The sequence below is a fragment of the Balaenoptera physalus genome (assembly GCF_965194825.1).
Source record: "Balaenoptera physalus genome assembly, chromosome: 2".
Lineage (NCBI taxonomy): Eukaryota > Metazoa > Chordata > Mammalia > Artiodactyla > Balaenopteridae > Balaenoptera > Balaenoptera physalus.
The window spans coordinates 127,659,127-127,677,890 of NC_138883.1; the positions used below are offsets into that span (position 1 = coordinate 127,659,127).

At 41.4% G+C, this 18,764-nt stretch overlaps 1 protein-coding gene across 6 annotated transcripts in view; it reads left to right on the forward strand.

Moving 5' to 3' along the window:
- The window catches only part of GABRA5 (gamma-aminobutyric acid type A receptor subunit alpha5), a 96,010-nt gene extending 81,282 nt beyond the window's left edge, over nucleotides 1–14,728 (forward strand). For all 6 annotated transcript variants that reach the window (XM_082450215.1, XM_082450217.1, XM_082450216.1 and 3 more), the window contains 3 exons: nucleotides 144–296; nucleotides 3,003–3,214; nucleotides 13,461–14,728. In XM_082450215.1, coding sequence (XP_082306341.1) covers nucleotides 144–296; nucleotides 3,003–3,214; nucleotides 13,461–13,760 — 665 coding nt within the window. In that variant the 3' untranslated portion in view covers nucleotides 13,761–14,728. The remainder of the gene's footprint in view (nucleotides 1–143; nucleotides 297–3,002; nucleotides 3,215–13,460) is intronic.
- The last annotated feature ends 4,036 nt before the right edge of the window (nucleotides 14,729–18,764 follow it).

The window sequence follows — 18,764 nt, forward strand, 5'->3', positions numbered from 1 at the left end:
TGCAAACAATACAAATAAATGCTTGTCCAAAGGGAGGGTGGAGAGAAGGGAGGCTCCCGGGCTCTGACCAGGGGCAGGAACCACAGGGCAAGACTGTAGGGTTTCATTTAGGTGGCTGACTGCACTAATTTGCTCATTTGCAGGTGAATACACAATCATGACGGCTCATTTCCATCTGAAGAGGAAGATCGGGTACTTTGTCATCCAGACCTATCTCCCCTGCATAATGACTGTGATCTTGTCACAAGTGTCCTTTTGGCTGAACCGAGAATCAGTCCCAGCCAGGACAGTGTTTGGTGAGTGTCCCCAAGCCAGGCCTGCAGACTGTGTTCTGTGACTGCCTCTAACCACCCCAAAGACAGCAGCCTCAAAGTCCCTAGTGCTGCCTGTCTATTCTGTGACCTGGAAAATAAATGGACCAATTAGTTATGAATGCAGTGTTAAAGACTAGATTTAGGGCTGCTCTCTGAACCAGGGTTCAGAGCAATTCGATCACTGTTTCCCTTTTGAAGTCTTTCACTGGTAGCCTTTTTTTTTTTTTTTTTGAGGTTTGAAATTGCCAGCAATCTGTCTTATGTGGGATTTTGCTACGGTATTTTCACAAGTCTCATAAAGTACTGTTTTCTGTGTTATCAGGCAGTTTTCTTTGAAATGTGCATGCCACTTTAAAATTAACTCCCAAGTGGCAGTCAATATGTTACATATGATATGATAGTAATAGATTAAATGTATATAAAATATAATATATATTACCTTATGTATATATAAATATAATATATATGAGATATACATATGTATGTATGATACATGTATATATGTATACATATATATGATAAGAATTTAGAACATTATCTGACATCCCTGAGACATAAATCAAGTTTAGCAAGATCTAGCTCAGGAGGTACCTTAGCACAGCAGACATGGTTGAGTGTTTGACTTTTACGTGGAAGCTCATTTCATCAAAATCAATATTAGAAGTAATTTTGTGGGTCAGTTGTAATGGATGCTCACATCTTTCTAAACTGTAAAGTACTATTCCCGCCTCAGCTTTTCCTATTGCACTGTCCCTTCCAAAGAAGGAAAGGGTGCCCTGCGTTTCCCGCCAACGCTCCTGTTGGTGGAGGAAGCTGGGGGGGCTCGGGATTTCCAGTGAGGGCCCAGGATTGCTCCTGTCCGACCATCTCTCTACCTCGAGCCACATACCCAGCTTCACCTGCCTCACCTGATTTAGCTTCAGGAAGGTGTGGAGGTTGGTTTGTGGCCAGGCAGTGCTCCCCCAGCTCTTTAGGGGAGCATTAGTAGGAGGGCAAGGAAAAAAATTTAGTTGGGAGAATGCCCTATGTTCCAGTCTGCTTCCTCTTAGAGATTCTCAAAGCACATTAGGATGTTAAAGGACTCAAGGAGACACAAGAAGCCTGTTCAAGGTCACACACAGAACACTTCTCTCCAGCACAATGATTAACTGGATTTCTAAGAAAAATCAAAGATGACTACTGATTTCTCATTTACTGTTAATTCCATGCACAGTACCATGTTCAGTGAGGGTATATAAATACCTCTGAAGGATGACACTGAATGAAGACTAAGCTGCTATGACCACCCGCAACATGACACTCTTTTGGTGCTCTTTCCTGAGGCTGCCCTAACAAAGTACCACACACTGAGGGCTTAAGCAATAGAAATTAACTGTCTCACAGTTCTGGAGGCTACAAGTCCAAAATCAGCAGAGTTCGTTTCTTCTGAGGGCTGTGAGGGAAGGCTGTGTTTCTGGCCTCTCTCCCAGTTTCTGGTACTTCCTTGGCTTGTGGCAGCATAATTCCAGTCTTCACGTGCTGTTCTCCCTGTGTGTGTGTGTGAGAGAGAGAGATACCAGTCATATTGGATTAAGGCCTACCCTAATGACCTCATTTTAACTTGATTACTTCTGTAAAGACCATATTTCCAAGCAAGGTCTGGAAAGTAAATCTGAGGTTCTGGAGATTAGGAATTCAACCTATGCATTTGGGGGGGTGCACAGTTCCACTCATAACAGGTGTGTTGCACCCCCACCCGATACACATATGTGCACCTTTTTGCAAACAAAACTGTAGTAAGAAGAAAGACACAGACCATGTGGAAACTACATGGGCGGTAAGGGTTCAGCAGACCTGGGTCCCAGTACAGGTTCTCATTTGCCAGCTGGCAAATTTGGGTACATTACTATTTTTAAATCTTTAAGCTCCTCACTTGCAAAATGGGGATAACGACACCCATCCAGAATGTAGCTTAGATCAGAGTCTGGCCCTTAGTAGACGCCCGTTAGAGGCTCATCGTCCCCTTCCGAGGATCCAGACTTCCTTTATGGTCACTGCAAATTTCCCCAGAAGACAAGACAGATGGCTACAGGCATCTTGCATGGCAGCACTGAGGTGGCCCAGATCCTTCTTAGAGGCAGTGAAGTGCCAAGACCCAGATTCAGATGTGGTGTTTCTGTTGTACTCCGGTCTTCAGAGTCTGCAGGCTGCGTTAGTCCATGTGAAAGCAAGCCTGTCTCATCAGCTTTCTGGAGCCCAAGACTTGAAGGTGCACAGTGAGTCTTTGTGAAGCACATTGTTAGAGCGGTGGGAACGTTCTTGCCCTTCTCAGCTGGACTTGCCTTGGGGCCACTAAGATGCCCCACTCCTCTGACCCATCCTTGTTGAGCACCAGCTCTCTGCAGGGTCAGGTCAGGACAACGGGGACACAGTTAAGGTATGTGTATGAATCAGACCCAAATCCCTGCCCACCTCGATTTATGTTCTAGAAGAAGGAGACGATTGACAAGGTAAATAAACTAAGCAGTGTTTTAAATTCTATGAATGTGTTGTGCTGTGAAAATCGTAGAGGGAGAGGGAGACCTGGGCTGGGGATTAAAGTGATAGTTCCTTTCTTTCTTTGTCATATTCAGGGGTGTTATACTGGGGTCTAGTGCTGGTGCTGGTCCTTGTTCCCATTGTCCCCACCCCTGTCATTGACAACCACAGGGGTGACGACGGTGCTGACCATGACGACCCTCAGCATCAGTGCCCGGAACTCTCTGCCCAAAGTGGCTTATGCGACGGCCATGGACTGGTTCATAGCTGTGTGCTACGCTTTTGTGTTCTCTGCGCTGATCGAGTTTGCCACTGTCAACTATTTCACAAAGAGAGGCTGGGCCTGGGACGGCAAAAAAGCCTTGGAAGCAGCCAAGATCAAGGTACTGACTTCATTTTCCTCCGTACTCCAGAGAAAATGTGCCTGATTTTATGTCCAAATATAAGACCAGGTGTTTCTTTTCCCTACATCCCTCCCCCTGAAAAATGATTTCTTCCCTTATACTCAAGGTCCTTACAAAGTCTTATAACAGGTCTTGTTTTACCTTTGTTTTGAATCACCAGCTTCATTCAAGGGAAAGGTCTGATGTCAGGCCTATTTTGCTAAAGTACCTTCTGTCTGTTCAGGGACTATTTATCCAGTTTTGAATGGTACAGTCAATTCTTCTGCTCACTCTTGCCACTTCACCATGCAGCGTGTCTTCTGCAAGGTGGCTTGAAGGTCATGAAGGGAGCATTCGAATTATTGGGAGTGACACAACAGGCAAACATACCTAATTCCACTGACTAGATGATTTGTCTTGCTTAAACGATGCACGTGAGTTATTGTGGGAAGCATTTCTCTATTCAAAGCAATTAAGTGCTGAGTATTTAGAGGGAGGTCGGTGCCTGAATCTAAAAAATATTTGAAGAAAAAAGGTTGCACGACATTCCAACCTGAACCAGGTCCTTGGGGAAAAGAAAATAATATACATGGAATAGAAAATGAATAGCACATGGTAAAGTGCTAATTATGCCACATTTAAAACAAACAAGTCCTTTGCTCTGAGAGAGGAACAGGCTGGAGTTATCAGGGTAGACTTGAAAGTGAAACTTCATCTGTCCTTTGGAAATCATCATGAAGGGAGTCTAGAAGGCCCTACGGGAGACTGTGCCCCAAACCCGTGATGACACCAGGATACTCTGCTGCTGCTGAGGGCACTCAGTTGTGCGCACCCACGGCCCCACACCTGCTTTTTGCATTCAATGCTGTTGTTCCTTTCTTGTGAAAAGTCAGAAGTTCTCACTTGACCTGGCCTATCGGATTCTTCCCACCTCCAAGCGCCATGAGTCCACTCCCATTCCTGGGTTTCAGTCACGGAAGAAAAACCCACTTCCAGGCGTAGCTCACCCGGAGGGAGGAAAGACTAGTGGGACCCATTCCAGGCCCCTCAGGGAAGAAGGGAAGGGGGGAGATGCCTGGGAAGGGCCTTGACAAACAGGAATCTCACGAGGGGGTGTGTTTTGGGGAATGATGGGGGACAGGAGTGAGCTGACCACAGCAGGCAATTGGTGGGGAGCTGAGAAAACATGGCAGAGGCAGGGCGTCTTCAGACTGTGGGAATTCTGGACTGAAGTGTCCCAACAGACAGAACCATGGAGGATGTTTGTTGGGGGACATGGAGTCTGGGGAGAGGGGCTTCCCGACCCCAAACACTGTGTTGCCAGGAAGTAAATGTTTGCTACAGGCCTGGAAACGGCCTCCCTGAGCCTGAGCGGGGCAACCGCCTGGGAGGTGCTGCAGGAATTGAGGCCATCAGTCTGGTGTCTGTGAGTCTAGGAGGAAGGTGGAACCCGGAGGCAATGAAGAGTCCTTGAAGGTTGTCGAATGGGCTGTCATCATCGTCAGCCACCTCGCTTGCTCACACTCAGCCTCACTGTCCTTATTACTCATCACAGACCTGAATGCAGACCTGGAGGGAGAGGAGGGCATGGAGGTAACTGACTCATCTAATCCCAGATTAGCACTGATCTTCTAGAAGACTAGGTGTTGTCCCCCAAGGCTGTGGTGCTGGGGATCCCATCCCTTAGGCCAGTGGAGGCATCAGGGCATCTGCAGGTATCCCGGCAGGCAAGTCATACTGTTACACACGGTGGTGAGCATGAATAAGTAAGTATAGCGTTACTGGCTTTTACTTAGAAGTGGAGAAAATTTGAACACTGGACTGTGTTCATCATCGTTACCTGTTGGGGTCTTCAGAGTTGGGGGTGCAAGGTGGTTTTCAGGGGTGAACACCTGTGAAAGGACACAGGAAGAAGTTGAAGTTGACCATGTAGGGAGCTGTCTGCTCTCAGCTGGACAGCAAGTTGTCCCGGAAGGAGGACAGAGGCCCGTCTCTGGACCACTGTGGCCATCCTCGGTCCTGTTTGAAACACCCACTTCCGAGACCCATCATTCTCTCCTCCAGTGTCTGCTCTGTCCTGGTTACACCCAGAGACAAAGGTCGTGCAAACCATTGAGGTAGCTAGTCCATCATGCTGATGGGCTTCTTCTGGCAGCCCAATAGGTGTGTGTGCATGGCACCACGGGGGCTGCAAAGAACCGTACCATTTCTGAGGAGTGGCCCACAGGCCCTGCTTTGCTCTGACGCTGTGGTCACCCTCACTGGCCCCGGGGTCGTTGTGCTCCCCGCATCTGGGTACATATGCACGCTTATTCCACCTCACTTTTCACTGCTTCTTCTTGCTCCTTCTCCATGCACTTCCTCTCTGCTTTTCATCTTTCACATATATTTTTTTAACATCCTTATTGGAGTATAATTTCTTTACAATGGTGTGTTAGTTTCTGCTTTATAACAAAGTGAATCAGTTATACATATTCATGTATCCCCATATCTCTTCCCTCTCGCGTCTCGCTCCCTCCCACCCTCCCTATCCCACCCCGCTAGGTGGTCACAAAGCACCGAGCTGATCTCCCTGTGCTATGTGGCTGCTTCACACTAGCTATCTATTTTACATTTGGTACTGTATATATGTCCATGCCACTCTCTCACCTTATCCCAGCTTACCCTTCCCCCTCCCCGTATCCTCAAGTCCATTCTCCAGTAGGTCTGTGCCTTTATTCCTGTCTTGCCCCTAGGTTCTTCATGACCATTTTCCTTTTTTTAGATTCCATATATATGTGTTAGCATACGGTACTTGTTTTTCTCTTTCTGACTTACTTCACTCTGTATGACAGACTCTAGGTCCATCCACCTCACAACAAATAACTCAATTTCATTTCTTTTTATAGCAGAGTAATATTCCATTGTATATATGTGCCACATCTTCTTTATCCATTCATCTGTTAATTGACACTTAGGTTGCTTCCATGTCCTGGCTATTGTAAATAGAGCTGCAATGAACATTGTGGTACATGACTCTTTTTGAATTATGGTTTTCTCAGGGTATATGCCCAGTAGTGGGATTGCTGGGTCATATGGTAGTTCTAATTTTACTTTTTTAAGGAACCTGCATACTGTTCTCCATAGTGGCTGTATCAGTTTACATTCCCACCAAGAGTGCAAGAGGGTTCCCTTTTCTCCACACCCTCTCAAGCATTTACTGTTTGTAGATTTTTTGATGATGGCCATTCTGACCAGTGTGAGATGATATCTCATTGTACTTTTGATTTGCATTTCTCTAATGATTAATGATGTTGAGCATTCTTTCATGTGTTTGTTGAAAATCTGTATATCTTCTTTGCAGAACTGTCTATTTAGGTCTTCTGCCTATTTTTGGATTGGGTTGTTTGTTTTTTTGATATTGAGTATAGTCATTTTCACAATGTTGATTCTTCCAATCCAAGAACATGGTATATCTCTCCATCTGTTTGTATCATCTTTAATTTCTTTCATCAATGTCTTATAGTTTTTTGCATACAGGTCTTTTTTCTCCTTAGGAAGGTTTATTCCTAGGTATTTTATTCTTTTGGTTGCAATGGTAAATGGGAGTGTTTCCTTAATTTCTCTTTCAGATTTTTCATCATTAGTGTATAAGAATACAAGAGATTTCTGTGCATTAATTTTGTATCCTGCTACTTTACCAAATTCATTGATTAGCTCTAGTAGTTTTCTGGTAGCATCTTTAGGATTCTCTATGTATAGTATCATGTCATCTGCAAACAGTGACAGCTTTACTTATTCTTTTCCGATTTGGATTCCTTTTATTTCTTTTTCTTCTCCGATTGCTGTGGCTAAAACTTCCAAAACTATGTTGAATAATAGTGGTGAGAGTGGAAAACCTGGTCTTGTTCCTGCTCTTAGTGGAAATGGTTTCAGTTCTTCACCTTTGAGGATGATGTTGGCTGTGGGTTTGTCATATATGGCCTTTATTATGTTGAGATAAGTTCCCTCTATGCTTATGTTCTGGAATGTTTTTATCATAAATAGGTGTTGAATTTTGTCAAAAGCTTTCTCTGCATCTATTGAGATGATCATATGGTTTTTCTCCTTCAATTTGTTAACATGGTGTATCACATTGATTGATTTGTGAATATTGAAGAATCCTTGCATTCCTGTGATAAACCCCACTTGATCATGGTGTATGATCCTTTTAATGTGCTGTTGGCTTCTGTTTGCTAGCATTTTGTTGAGGATTTTTGCATCTATGTTCATCAGTGATATTGGCCTGTAGTTTTCTTTCTTTGTGACATCTTTGTCTGGTTTTGGTATCAGGGTGATGGTGGCCTCGTAGAATGAGTTTGGGAGTGTTTGTCCCTCTGCTATATTTTGGAAGAGCTTGAGAAGGTTGGGTGTTAGCTCTTCTCTAAGTGTTTGATAGAATTTGCCTGTGAAGCCATCTGGTCCTGGGCTTTTGTTTATTGGAAGATTTTTAACCACAGTTTCAATTTCAGTGCTTGTGATTGGTCTGTTCATATTTTCTATTTCTTCCTGGTTCAGTCTCGGCAGGTTGTGCATTTCTAAGAATTTGTCCATATCTTCCAGGTTGTCCATTTTATTGGCATAGAGTGGCTTGTAGTAATCTCTCATGATCCTTTGTATTTCTGCAGTTTCAGTTGTTACTTCTCCTTTTTCATTTCTAATTCTATTGATTTGAGTCTTCTTCCTTTTTTTATTTGGTTTATCAATTTTGTTTATCTTCTCAAAGAACCAGCTTTTAGTTTTATTGATCTTTGCTATTGTCTCCTTCATTTCTTTTTCATTTATTTCTGATCTGATCTTTATGATGTCTTTCCTTCTGCTAACTTTGGGGTTTTTTTGTTCTTCTTTCTCTAATTGCTTTAGGTGTAAGGTTAGGTTGTTTATTTGAGATGTTTCTTGTTTCTTAAGGTAGGATTGTATTGCTATAAACCTCCCTTTAGAACTGCTTTTGCTGCATCCCATAGGTTTTGGGTCGTTGTGTTTTCATTGGCATTTGTTTCTAGGTATTTTTTGATTTCCTTTTTGATTTCTTCAGTGAGCTCTTGTTTATTAAGTAGTGTATTGTTTAGCATCCATGTGTTTGTACTTTTTACAGATTTTTTTCCTGTAATTGATATCTCTTAGCGTCTCATAGTGTTGTGGTTGGAAAAGATACTTGATATGATTTCAATTTTCTTAAATTTACTGAGGCTTGATTTGTGACCCAATATAAGATCTATCCTGGAGAATGTTCCAAGAACACTTGAGAAGAAAGTGTATTCTGTTGTTTTGGGCTGTAATGTCCTATAAATATCAATTAAGTCCATCTTGTTTAATGTATCATTTAAAGCTTGTGTTTCCTTATTTATTTTCATTTTGGATGATCTGTCCTTTGGTGAAAGTGGGGTGTTAACTTCCCCTACTATGGTTGTGTTACGTTGATTTCCCCTTTTATGGCTGTCAGCATTTGCCTTATGTACTGTGGTGCTCCTATGTTGGGTGCATAAATATTTACTATTGTTATTTCTTCTTCTTGGATTGATCCCTTGATCATTATGGAGTGTCCTTTGTCTCTTGTAATAGTCTTTATTTTAAAGTCTATTTTGTCTGATATGAGAATTTCTACTACAGCTTTCTTTGGATTTCCATTTGAATGGAATATCTTTTTCCATCCCCTCACTTTCAGTCTGTATGTGTCCCTAGGTCTGAAGTGGGTCTCTTGTAGACAGGAGATATACAGGTCCTGTTTTTGCATCCATTCAGCCAGTCTGTGTCTTTTGGTGGGAGCATTTAATCCATTTACATTTAAGGTAATTATCGATATGTATGTTCCTATTACCATTTTCTTAATTGTTTTGGGGTTTTTTTTGTAGGTCTTTTCCTTCTCTTGTGTTTCCTGCCTAGAGAAGTAGCTTTAGCATTTGTTGTAAAGCTGTTTTGGTGGTGCTGAATTCTTTCAGCTTTTGCTTGTCTGTAAAGGTTTTAATTTCTCTGTCAAATCTGAATGAGATCCTTGCTGGGTAGAGTAATCTTGGTTGTAGGTTTTTCCCCTTCATTACTTTAAATATGTCCTGCCACTCCCTTCTGGCTTGCAGAGTTTCTGCTGAAAGATCAGCTGTTAACCTTATGGGGATTCCCTTGGATGTTATTTGTTGTTTTTCCCTTGCTGCTTTTAATATTTTTTCTTTGTAGTTAATTTTTGATAGTTTGATTAATATGTGTCTTGGCATGTTTCTCCTTGGATTTATCCTGTATGGGACTCTCTGTGCTTCCTGGTCTTTAACTATTTCCATTCCCATATTAGGGAAGTTTTCAACTATAATGTCTTCAAATATTTTCTCAGTCCCTTTCTTTTTCTCTTCTTCTTCTGGGACCCCTATAATTCAAATATTGGTGCATTTAATGTTGTCCCAGAGGTCTCTGAGACTGTTCTCAATTCTTTTCATTCTTTTTTCTTTATTCTGCTCTGCAGTAGTTATTTCCACTATTTTATCTTCCAGGTCACTTATCCGTTTTTCTGCCTCAGTTATTCTGCTATTGATCCCTTCTAGAGAATTTTTAATTTTATTTATTGTGTTGTTCATCACTGTTTGTTTGCTCTTTAGTTCTTCTAGGTCCTTGTTAAACATTTCTTGTATTTTCTCCATTCTATTTCCAAGATTTTGGATCATCTTTACTATACATTATTCTGAATTCTTTTTCAGGTAGCCTGCCTATTTCCTCTTAATTTGTTAGGTCTGGTGGGTTTTTGCCTTGCTCCTTCATTTGCTGTGTTTCTCTGTCTTCTCATTTTGCTTAACTTACTGTGTTTGGGGTCTCCTTTTTGCACGCTGCAGGTTCATAGTTCCCATTGTTTTTAGTGTCTTTCCCTAGTGGCTAAGGTTGGTTCAGTGGGTTTTGTAAGCTTCCTGGTGGAGGGGACTAATGCCTGTGTTCTGGTGGATGAGGCTGGATCTTGTCTTTCTGGTGAGCAGGTCCATGACTGGTGGTGTGTTTTGGGATGTCTGTGGCCTTATTATGATTTTAGGTGGCTTCTCTGCTAATGGATGGGGCTGTGTTCCTGTCTTGTTAGTTGTTTGGCATATCGTGTCCAGCACTGTAGTTTGCTGGTCGTTGAGTGGAGCTGGGTCTCGGCGTTGAGATGGAGATCTCTGGGGGGTTTTTGCCATTTGATATTTCGTGGAGCTGGGAGTTCTGTTGTGGACCAATATCCTGAACTTAGCTCTCCCACCTCAGAGGCACAGCCCTGGTGCCTGGTTGGAGCACCAAGAGCCTGTCAGCAGCACCAAGAGCCTGTCAGCTACATGGCTCAGTGTAAAAGGGAGACAAAAAAGAAAGAAAGAAAGAAGAGATAAAATAAAATAAAATAAAAATTATTAAAATAAAAAATAATTATTAAAAAAATTTTTTTAAAGTAATTTAAAAAAAGAGAGAGAGAAAGAAGGAGAGCAACGAAACCAAAAAAACAAATCCACCAATGATAACAAGTGCTAAAAACTATACTAAAAAAAAAAAAAACCGGACAGACAAAACCCTAGGACAAATGGTAAAAGCAAAGCTATACGGACATAATCACACACAGAAGCATACACATACACATTCACAAAAAGAGAAAAAGGGAAAAAAAATATCTGTATCATTGCTCCCAATGTCCACCTCTTCAATTTGGGATGATTCGTTGTGTATTCAGGTATTCCACAGATGCAGAGCACATCAAGTTGATTGTGGAGATATAATCCACTGCTCCTGAGGCGGCTGAAAGAGATTTCCCTTTCTCTTCTTTGTTCGCACAGTTCCTGGGGTTCAGCTTTGGATTTGGCCCCGCCTCTGCTTGTAGGTTGCCTGAGGGTGTCCACCCCCCTCCCAGACAGGACAGGATTAAAGGAGCAGCTGATTAGGGGGCTCTGGCTCACTCAGGCCGTGGGGAGGGAGGAGTACAGAATGTTGGGCGAGCCTGCGGTGGCAGAGGCCAGCGTGACGTTGCACCAGCCTGAGGCGCACTGTGTGTTCTCCTGGGGAAGTTGTCCCTGGATCACAGGACCCTGACAGTGGCAGGCTGCACAGGCTCCTGGGATGGGAGGTGTGGATAGTGACCTGTGCTTGCACACAGGCTTTTTGGTGGCTGCAGCAGCAGCCTTAGCATCTCATGCCCGTCTTGGGGGTCCGCGCTGATAGCTGCAGTTCGCGCCCATCTCTGGAGCTCCTTTAAGCGGCGCTCTTAATCCCCTCTCCTCGCGCACCCTGGAAAAATGGTCTCTTGCCTCTTTGGCAGCTCCAGACTTTTTCCCGGACTCACTCCCAGCTAGCTGTGGCGCACTAGCCCCCTTCGGGCTGTGTTCACACAACCAATCCCAGTCCTCTCCCTGCGATCTGACCTCCGAAGCCAGAGCCTCAGCTCCCAGCCCCCACCTGCCCCGGCGGGTGAGCAGACAAACCTCTCGGGCTGGTGAGTGCTGGTCAAAACCGATCCTCTATGTGGGAATCTCTCCACTTTGCCCTCTGCACCACTGTTGATGTGTTCTCCTCCGTGGCTCCGAAGCTTTCCCCCTCTGCCACCCGCAGTCTCCACCCGCGAAGGGGCTTCCTAGTGTGTGGAAACCTTTCCCTCTTCATGGCTTCCTCCCATTGGTGCAGGTCCCATCCCTATTCTTTTGTTGCTGTTTTTTCTTTTTTCTTTTGCCCTACCCAGGTATGTGGGGAGTTTCTTGCCTTTTGGGAGGTCTGAGGTCTTCTGCCAGTGTTCAGTAGGTGTCCTGTAGGAGTTGTTCCACATGTAGATGTATTTCTGATGTATTTGTGGTGAGGAAGGTGATCTCCATGTCTTACTCTTCCGCCATCTTGAAGCTCCCTCCCACATATTTTTGATGGTTAATATATTTTCTTTCTTTTTTTAAAAAAAACATAGTCACCAGGCTGTGCATTACATTTCCTGATCTTATTTATCTTACAACTGGAAGTTTGTACCTTTTGACCACCTTCACCCATTTTGCTCCCTGCCCCCCGACCTCTGGTGATCACCAATCTGCTCTCTGTATCTATGATTTCAGCTTTTTGTTTGTTTGTTTGTTTTGTTTAGATTCCACATATAAGAGAAATCATATGGTATTTGTCTTTCTCTGTCTGACTTATTTCACTTAGCACAATGCTCTCAAGGTCCATCCCTGTTGTAAATGGCAGGATTTTCTTCCTTTTTTATGGCTGAATAGTATTCCATTGTGTTCCAATGTGTATTCTATTGTGTGTGTGTATATATATATATATATATATATATATATATATATATATATATATATACACACACACGCACGCACACACACACCCCACATTTTGTTTAACCATCTATTGGCAGACACTTACGTTGTTACCATATTTTTGCTATTGTGAATAATGTTGCTATGAACAAGGGGATGCAGATATCTTTTTCAGATAGTGATATATCTTCTTTAATTATTCTTATGTTTTCCAAATTTAATTTAATGAGATTATGTTACTTTGGTAAAGGAACAGAATTTTTCCCAACATTCTATCATGCAAAATTTCAAACCTACAGAAATGTTGAAGAACTACAAAACGAAAACCTGTCTATTAACATTTTACTGAGCTTGTGTCATCACCACCCATCTATCATTTATCTATCTATCTATGTTACCTAAAATATGCCTATCCATTCATCCATCCACCCATCCTCAATCCATCTGTCAATACATCTTATTTTTTGATGTATTTCAAAGTACATTTCCCACTAAATACTTCAGTAAGCATATCACTAACTAGAGTTCAATATTTGTTTACTGTTTAATTCTTTTGAAGCAAAATTTACATGGTATAAAATGCACAAATGTTAAGGGTACTTTTGCTGAGGTTTGATGAACATGTTCACCTGTATAACCCAAATCCCTATCAAGATAGAGAACATTGCCAGCACTCCAGAAAGGTCACCATGCCCCTTCCCAGTCCATTCCTGTCCCCACCACAACAAAGGTAACCACTATTCCAAATTTTTCTACCATAAAGTATTTTGCCTGTTCTAAAATTTCACATCCAAGACTGGCCATGTGGGGTTCTAGGCTTAGAAGTCTGTGGAAGGCTGCCCTCTGCCAGAGCTAAGCTGATACCCCTCTCTGTCTCTGTCTCTGTCTTTATGTCTGTCTCTGTCTCTCTCTTTTGAGAGATAAACCTTCAGAACCTTTAGAAGTGAACTGACAGCTGCCTGCAAATGTCATGCCCTTAAATTTTTTATATTTTGCAGAAAAAGGAGCGTGAACTTACACTAAATAAATCAACAAAGGCTTATACTACTGGGAAGATGACCCACCCCCCAAACATCCCAAAGGAGCAGACCCCTGCAGGGACCTCAAATGCCTCTTCAGCCTCAGTAAAACCTGAAGACAAGACTTCTGAAAACAAAAAGACTTACAACAGCATCAGCAAGATTGACAAAATGTCCCGAATTATATTCCCAGTCCTGTTTGGCACTTTCAACCTAGTTTACTGGGCAACATATTTGAATAGGGAGCCAGTGATTAAAGGGGCTACCTCTCCAAAATGAGCTGCCATGCTCCCAAACTCCAAGACAGCCATACGTTCAGTGACGGGCACCAAGGAGAGGTTGAGCTTGGGGGACCTCCCTTATTTGGGCACTATCTTTCAGGAAATTTTTGCATGTTTAATAATATGTACAAATAATATTGCCTTGATGTTTCTATATATAATGTCAGACGTTTCAAAGATGTCACATTGATAAATCAAGCCACTTTCTAGAAAAACAGGAGACAATGGCTCTGACACTCAGATGCTCAGTATCTTACATTGATAGTTTACAAACAAGTATATTTTTAACTGTTCCAAGTGTTACCTAACAATGTTTTTTATACTTTGAATGTCATTTCATACAAATTTTCCCAGCAAATAAATATTTTAGGAAATACTCCATGATTATTACTTGACCAACTCTCACAAGAAACAAATATCACAAAGAGCACATTTTTCATTGAAAAAGAAACTGTGGGCATTTATGTACAGAACTAATTGCCTTTGATAATTCTTACTGTTCTGAAATTAAAAGTACTGCATGCTCTTATGTTAAGAAATAGAATAAACAAATATTTATGCAGACATTTAATAACAGAAATATATGGTATGTTAGATTAACAGATACAATGTTTCCCCAAGGAAAAATTTAACTGCTTTAAAAATATTTTTTTGGGGGGAGGTGGGAATGAAACTTACTTCTCTCCCTCCAACTCCCCCCACTAACTGAACAATGACCAAGAAAGAAAAGATCTTAAAACAAAAAGTAGTGTGATGACAGTCTTGGCATTTGGCCTGAGCATCCACTGTCTGAAACACTGACCACACCTCACTGCAGCCAGTGTGTAGTGTTTCAGTGGTGAGAAATTGTAAATGAGTTATTTTCCATTTTATTTCCCTGTATGTTATTTCATGATTGACTTATTGCTCTGTTAGCTTTTGTATATGAACCTTAAATGTTCATTAAAAAATAAAAAATAAACTGATCTTGTGGATAAATGTCATATTTTGAAAAATATTTCATATTTTGGTGGGTGGATTGACTCATTTTATAAAAATGATGTAAAGGAAACCCATCATGAAATTGCTTGGGAAAAAGTGTCTCACTTGGCTGCTCACCTCTGTTCCAATCTAATTCTTCTGGGTAGTATGTAGAGAGAAAGCTGACTTCAACCACAGTGAGGTGAATAGGTAGAATTGGAAGTTCTTTCCATCACATACAACTCCAGGGTGCAGTGCCCTACAGGTCTCTGCTTGATAGAGCTCTACCTGAAGGTGTTCCCAAGGTGGGTGCTTGCTGTGGGCAAAGTGACTGCTCAATTCTCCATGGCTTTCCTTTTGCTGTTTGTAAAGAGTGATACAAAGAACTGCATGTGGACCAGCTACTTACTGTTAGAAGAAGTATCCAGGAACAACATGTATAAAAGGAACAGTTTCTGTCTCCTCTATGACTTATAAAAGGGAAATTATGACCATTAGCAAATGGTATCAAAATTAAGCCTGCCTAAATTGATTACTTCATGGTACCTAATTCTTAAAAACCCATCCACCTCACCATGTTTGGTGGACACAGACATGGTCATGGCCATGGACACACATATAGGCAGATATTCTGAAGTCTTTCATCTTAAATAACCAGATAAATGCCTATAGCATCCATTCACTGAAAACTCCAAGTACTTATCCTGAAAAACCTTTTCACAGGATTCAAGATCAGGTATTACATTTTATCAGAGTAGTATGAGAGATGCACAGAACTACGACATTTTTCAAAAAGACTGGTGCCCATTTTTGGCATCCCTCATTCATTAAATACACAGAGGTTCCATTGCCGCTACTCAGGCTCTCATAATAGAAAGGTAAAGGTCAACAAAAGGGGTGCTCTTAAAACTTCATACAAGAAGCATTTCTCTATTTCAAATGGTGCTATATTTGTAGAATGATGTTTGTGCTTTCCATTATACCACAGCATAAAATCGACCAAAACCAAAGGCAGACGTGAAGCTAACTATGAAGCTTCTGTTTTCATTTACTGTTTATTTATACTTCTCTTACATTCTTTACAGTTTAGCCTTGCACTGTAGTTTGGAGGAAAATATACTATAGGTTAGAGCTAAAAGGCTACACATACAAATGCTCACTTTAAACATCTCAATCCTAACGGGAAATGATATCTTCCATATCAGGTTGCAATAATTTTCTTGACAAGTTCTAGCTTTTGTTACAGGAAACCCTGGGAGCCCTGCTAGGTGAATTCCAGTTTGAAGATATAACTACTGCATTTACATGCTGCTCAGCCTTAAATCTGATGAATATTTAGTGAAAAAGGTCATATCAGTTTTCTGCTGATTTTGTATTATAGATATTTCAGTGTTTGTTATTTTTAATGAGGACATAATGAAGAATCACCTTGGGAAAAATGACAACAAGGCAAGAAATAAATTTTTTTGAAAATAATTATAAATTACAGTGCTCTACTTTTAGAACCAGAGTATTTAAATGTATCTCTTTTGACATCAACATAAATAGACAGAATATTCTAATAAGTCAGCAATCAGTATTTCTTCTCTATTACTTAGGAAGCGATGGGTCTATTTAGGGCAGGCTATGGTGAATGAAAGTTGACCTAAATGTTTATATGCAACAATTGGGTTCAGGTATTTTGAGAGTCACTATCAAAGCTAAAATGGTACAACAACACCCTGCATTGAATATTGACAAGGAAGTTGTAAATCTTCTAATCTATTTGTTATGTTAATGCTTTAGGAATAATGCTGTATGTCTCCTTTGTGATAAGTTAAGGGAATTAGGTAAGGTAAATGAGAAATCTCTATTTTACAAATAAGGATACCGAAACCCAAAGAGGTTAATCTATTGGTTCAAATCATTAGGAGAAAATAGATTTCAGTTCTCATAGTTTCTAAATCTGGGTTCACAACACCATGTAGTTTCTTCCAGATTGAAGTTGATTTAGAACAAAAATGTAACCTAAAATGTAAAATCTTGCTTTAAGCACTGGTTGAATGATAAGAATGCCCTAGAGAACATTTTTTACACTGAAAACGTGACCTTTAAGTCTGTTCCTTCTTATATAAGATTTTTGTGCTTCTGTGATCCTAGAAACTTCTCTTGATAGAATGGACCTGTCACAGTAGCACTCTCCCCATCTGAGAGAGAGACAGAGAGAGAGAGAGAGGAGGGAGCAAGGATGCAGGGAGGGAAGAGAGAGAGAAGCACTGATTGACTAGAACCCCGTGTTTGGATGCGATTGCTCCTTTCAGAGCACCCACGTAAATGATTACGGTGACTGCAAGGAGCAGGGAGTCTACATCAAGGGGAAAGCATAACTACGATGGCACAGAGTCTTCAATCAATGTTAGCCTGTATTGTAAGAACTAACTTCAAATCAAAAAGAACTTTTTTAAAAAAAATTGGAAATGCCATAGTTCTCTCAGTGAAAACAGTAGTTTAAATATTTAAAAATTAGTCTTAATGTCTTTTTTACAATACTAGCACATCTGGGACAATCAATGCCATAAGCAAACATGGTGAGGATTTGAATATGAATTACTACTCTGATCATTGCAATTACTTGTCAGGTTTGCAGTGATGTAAGGTAATGCTTTTGAAGTGTGCAAAAAGTTCCTTTCATCAAAGGTTTGCATGATTATCTGTTTGTCAATGTCATTTTCAATAGACTATCTCAACTCCAGTCTTAGTGGCTCTGTAGCTTATTTTAAAATGAGCATGGGTTCTTTATGGAAACTTGTGATTGAAAAATATTTACTGCTTAGAATTTCCCTAATATAAAAGTCTGAAGAAATGGGTTTCCCTTAGTTTTTCTGAGTTCAGATCGAAAGACAAGTAAAACCAAAGATCAGATACTATATTTTTCAATGCATGGCCTTAAAAGGAAAATTTGAAATGAGGTTTAATTGACTCAATATACTAAGTTAAGCCTAATTTATTATACATTCTTCATGTTGCTACCACTGTCTCCCTAGCAGCCAACACTATTCCAGGCCAGTGACAGGTGCTCAGTGAATCTAAATTGATGGAGGGAATGAATACCGGAAAGTGGGTGGCCTGGATGTGATGAAACCTCTTTGGGTAGGGGCAGTTGTATCCCACCCAAAGGAAATATGTCTTTAAGAGTTTATAAAATAAAAATTTCGGGATTTTTACAAACCTATCCATATTCCACATAACAACATTGGGAACACAACCCACACATGGTGACAACTGGCTTGGCCTGAGTAGCAGGCTGACCCTTTAGGTCAGTGGTCTCCAACATTCTTGGCACCAGGGACCGGTTTCGTGGAAGACAATTTTTCCATGGACGCGGGGGGTGGGGCAGGGGGAGGTGGTTCAGGCTGTAATGCGAGCAATGGGAAGGATGGTTCAGGCAGTAATGCCAGCACTGGTTCAGACCATAATGCAAGTGATTGATAGGCAGCAGCAGCAGATGAAGCTTCGCTCGATAGCCCGCCACCGCTCACCTCCTGCTGTGTGGCCCAGTACTGGTCCGCGGCCCAGGGGTTGGGGACTCCTACTTTAGGTAGAGTGGCCATATAATTTACTATTCAGAGGTGAGACTACTAGATGGTGGAGAGAGTACCTCAGTAAATCTTCTCCCTTCAAAAAGCAACAACAACTCTGGCAAGATTATCAAAAGCAACCATTTCAGAACTCTGGAAATTTAGATAAAGGCACACAACAAATTAAAAGTGTTTATTGAAGAAAACTACTGAGCCTCAATTAGAAAAGTGGGGTTTATGACTCTTTAACTTAGGGATATTCCCATCTTCCTACCAGCTTCTTGGCATGGTCCCATAAAGGCCAGCAGCTTTGCTGCCACAAAGTGGGCTAACTTGATTTGGAACTCCAGAAAAAGCCCTGTCCCCAAGGCTTTGCCATGATTCGACCTGACTTGGAGCTCCAAGGAAAAGCTTTATTCCCAGGGCATTGTTGATAACAGAAGTCAATAGCAGTCAGGGAAGGTAAATAGTATAGGTTCCTAGGG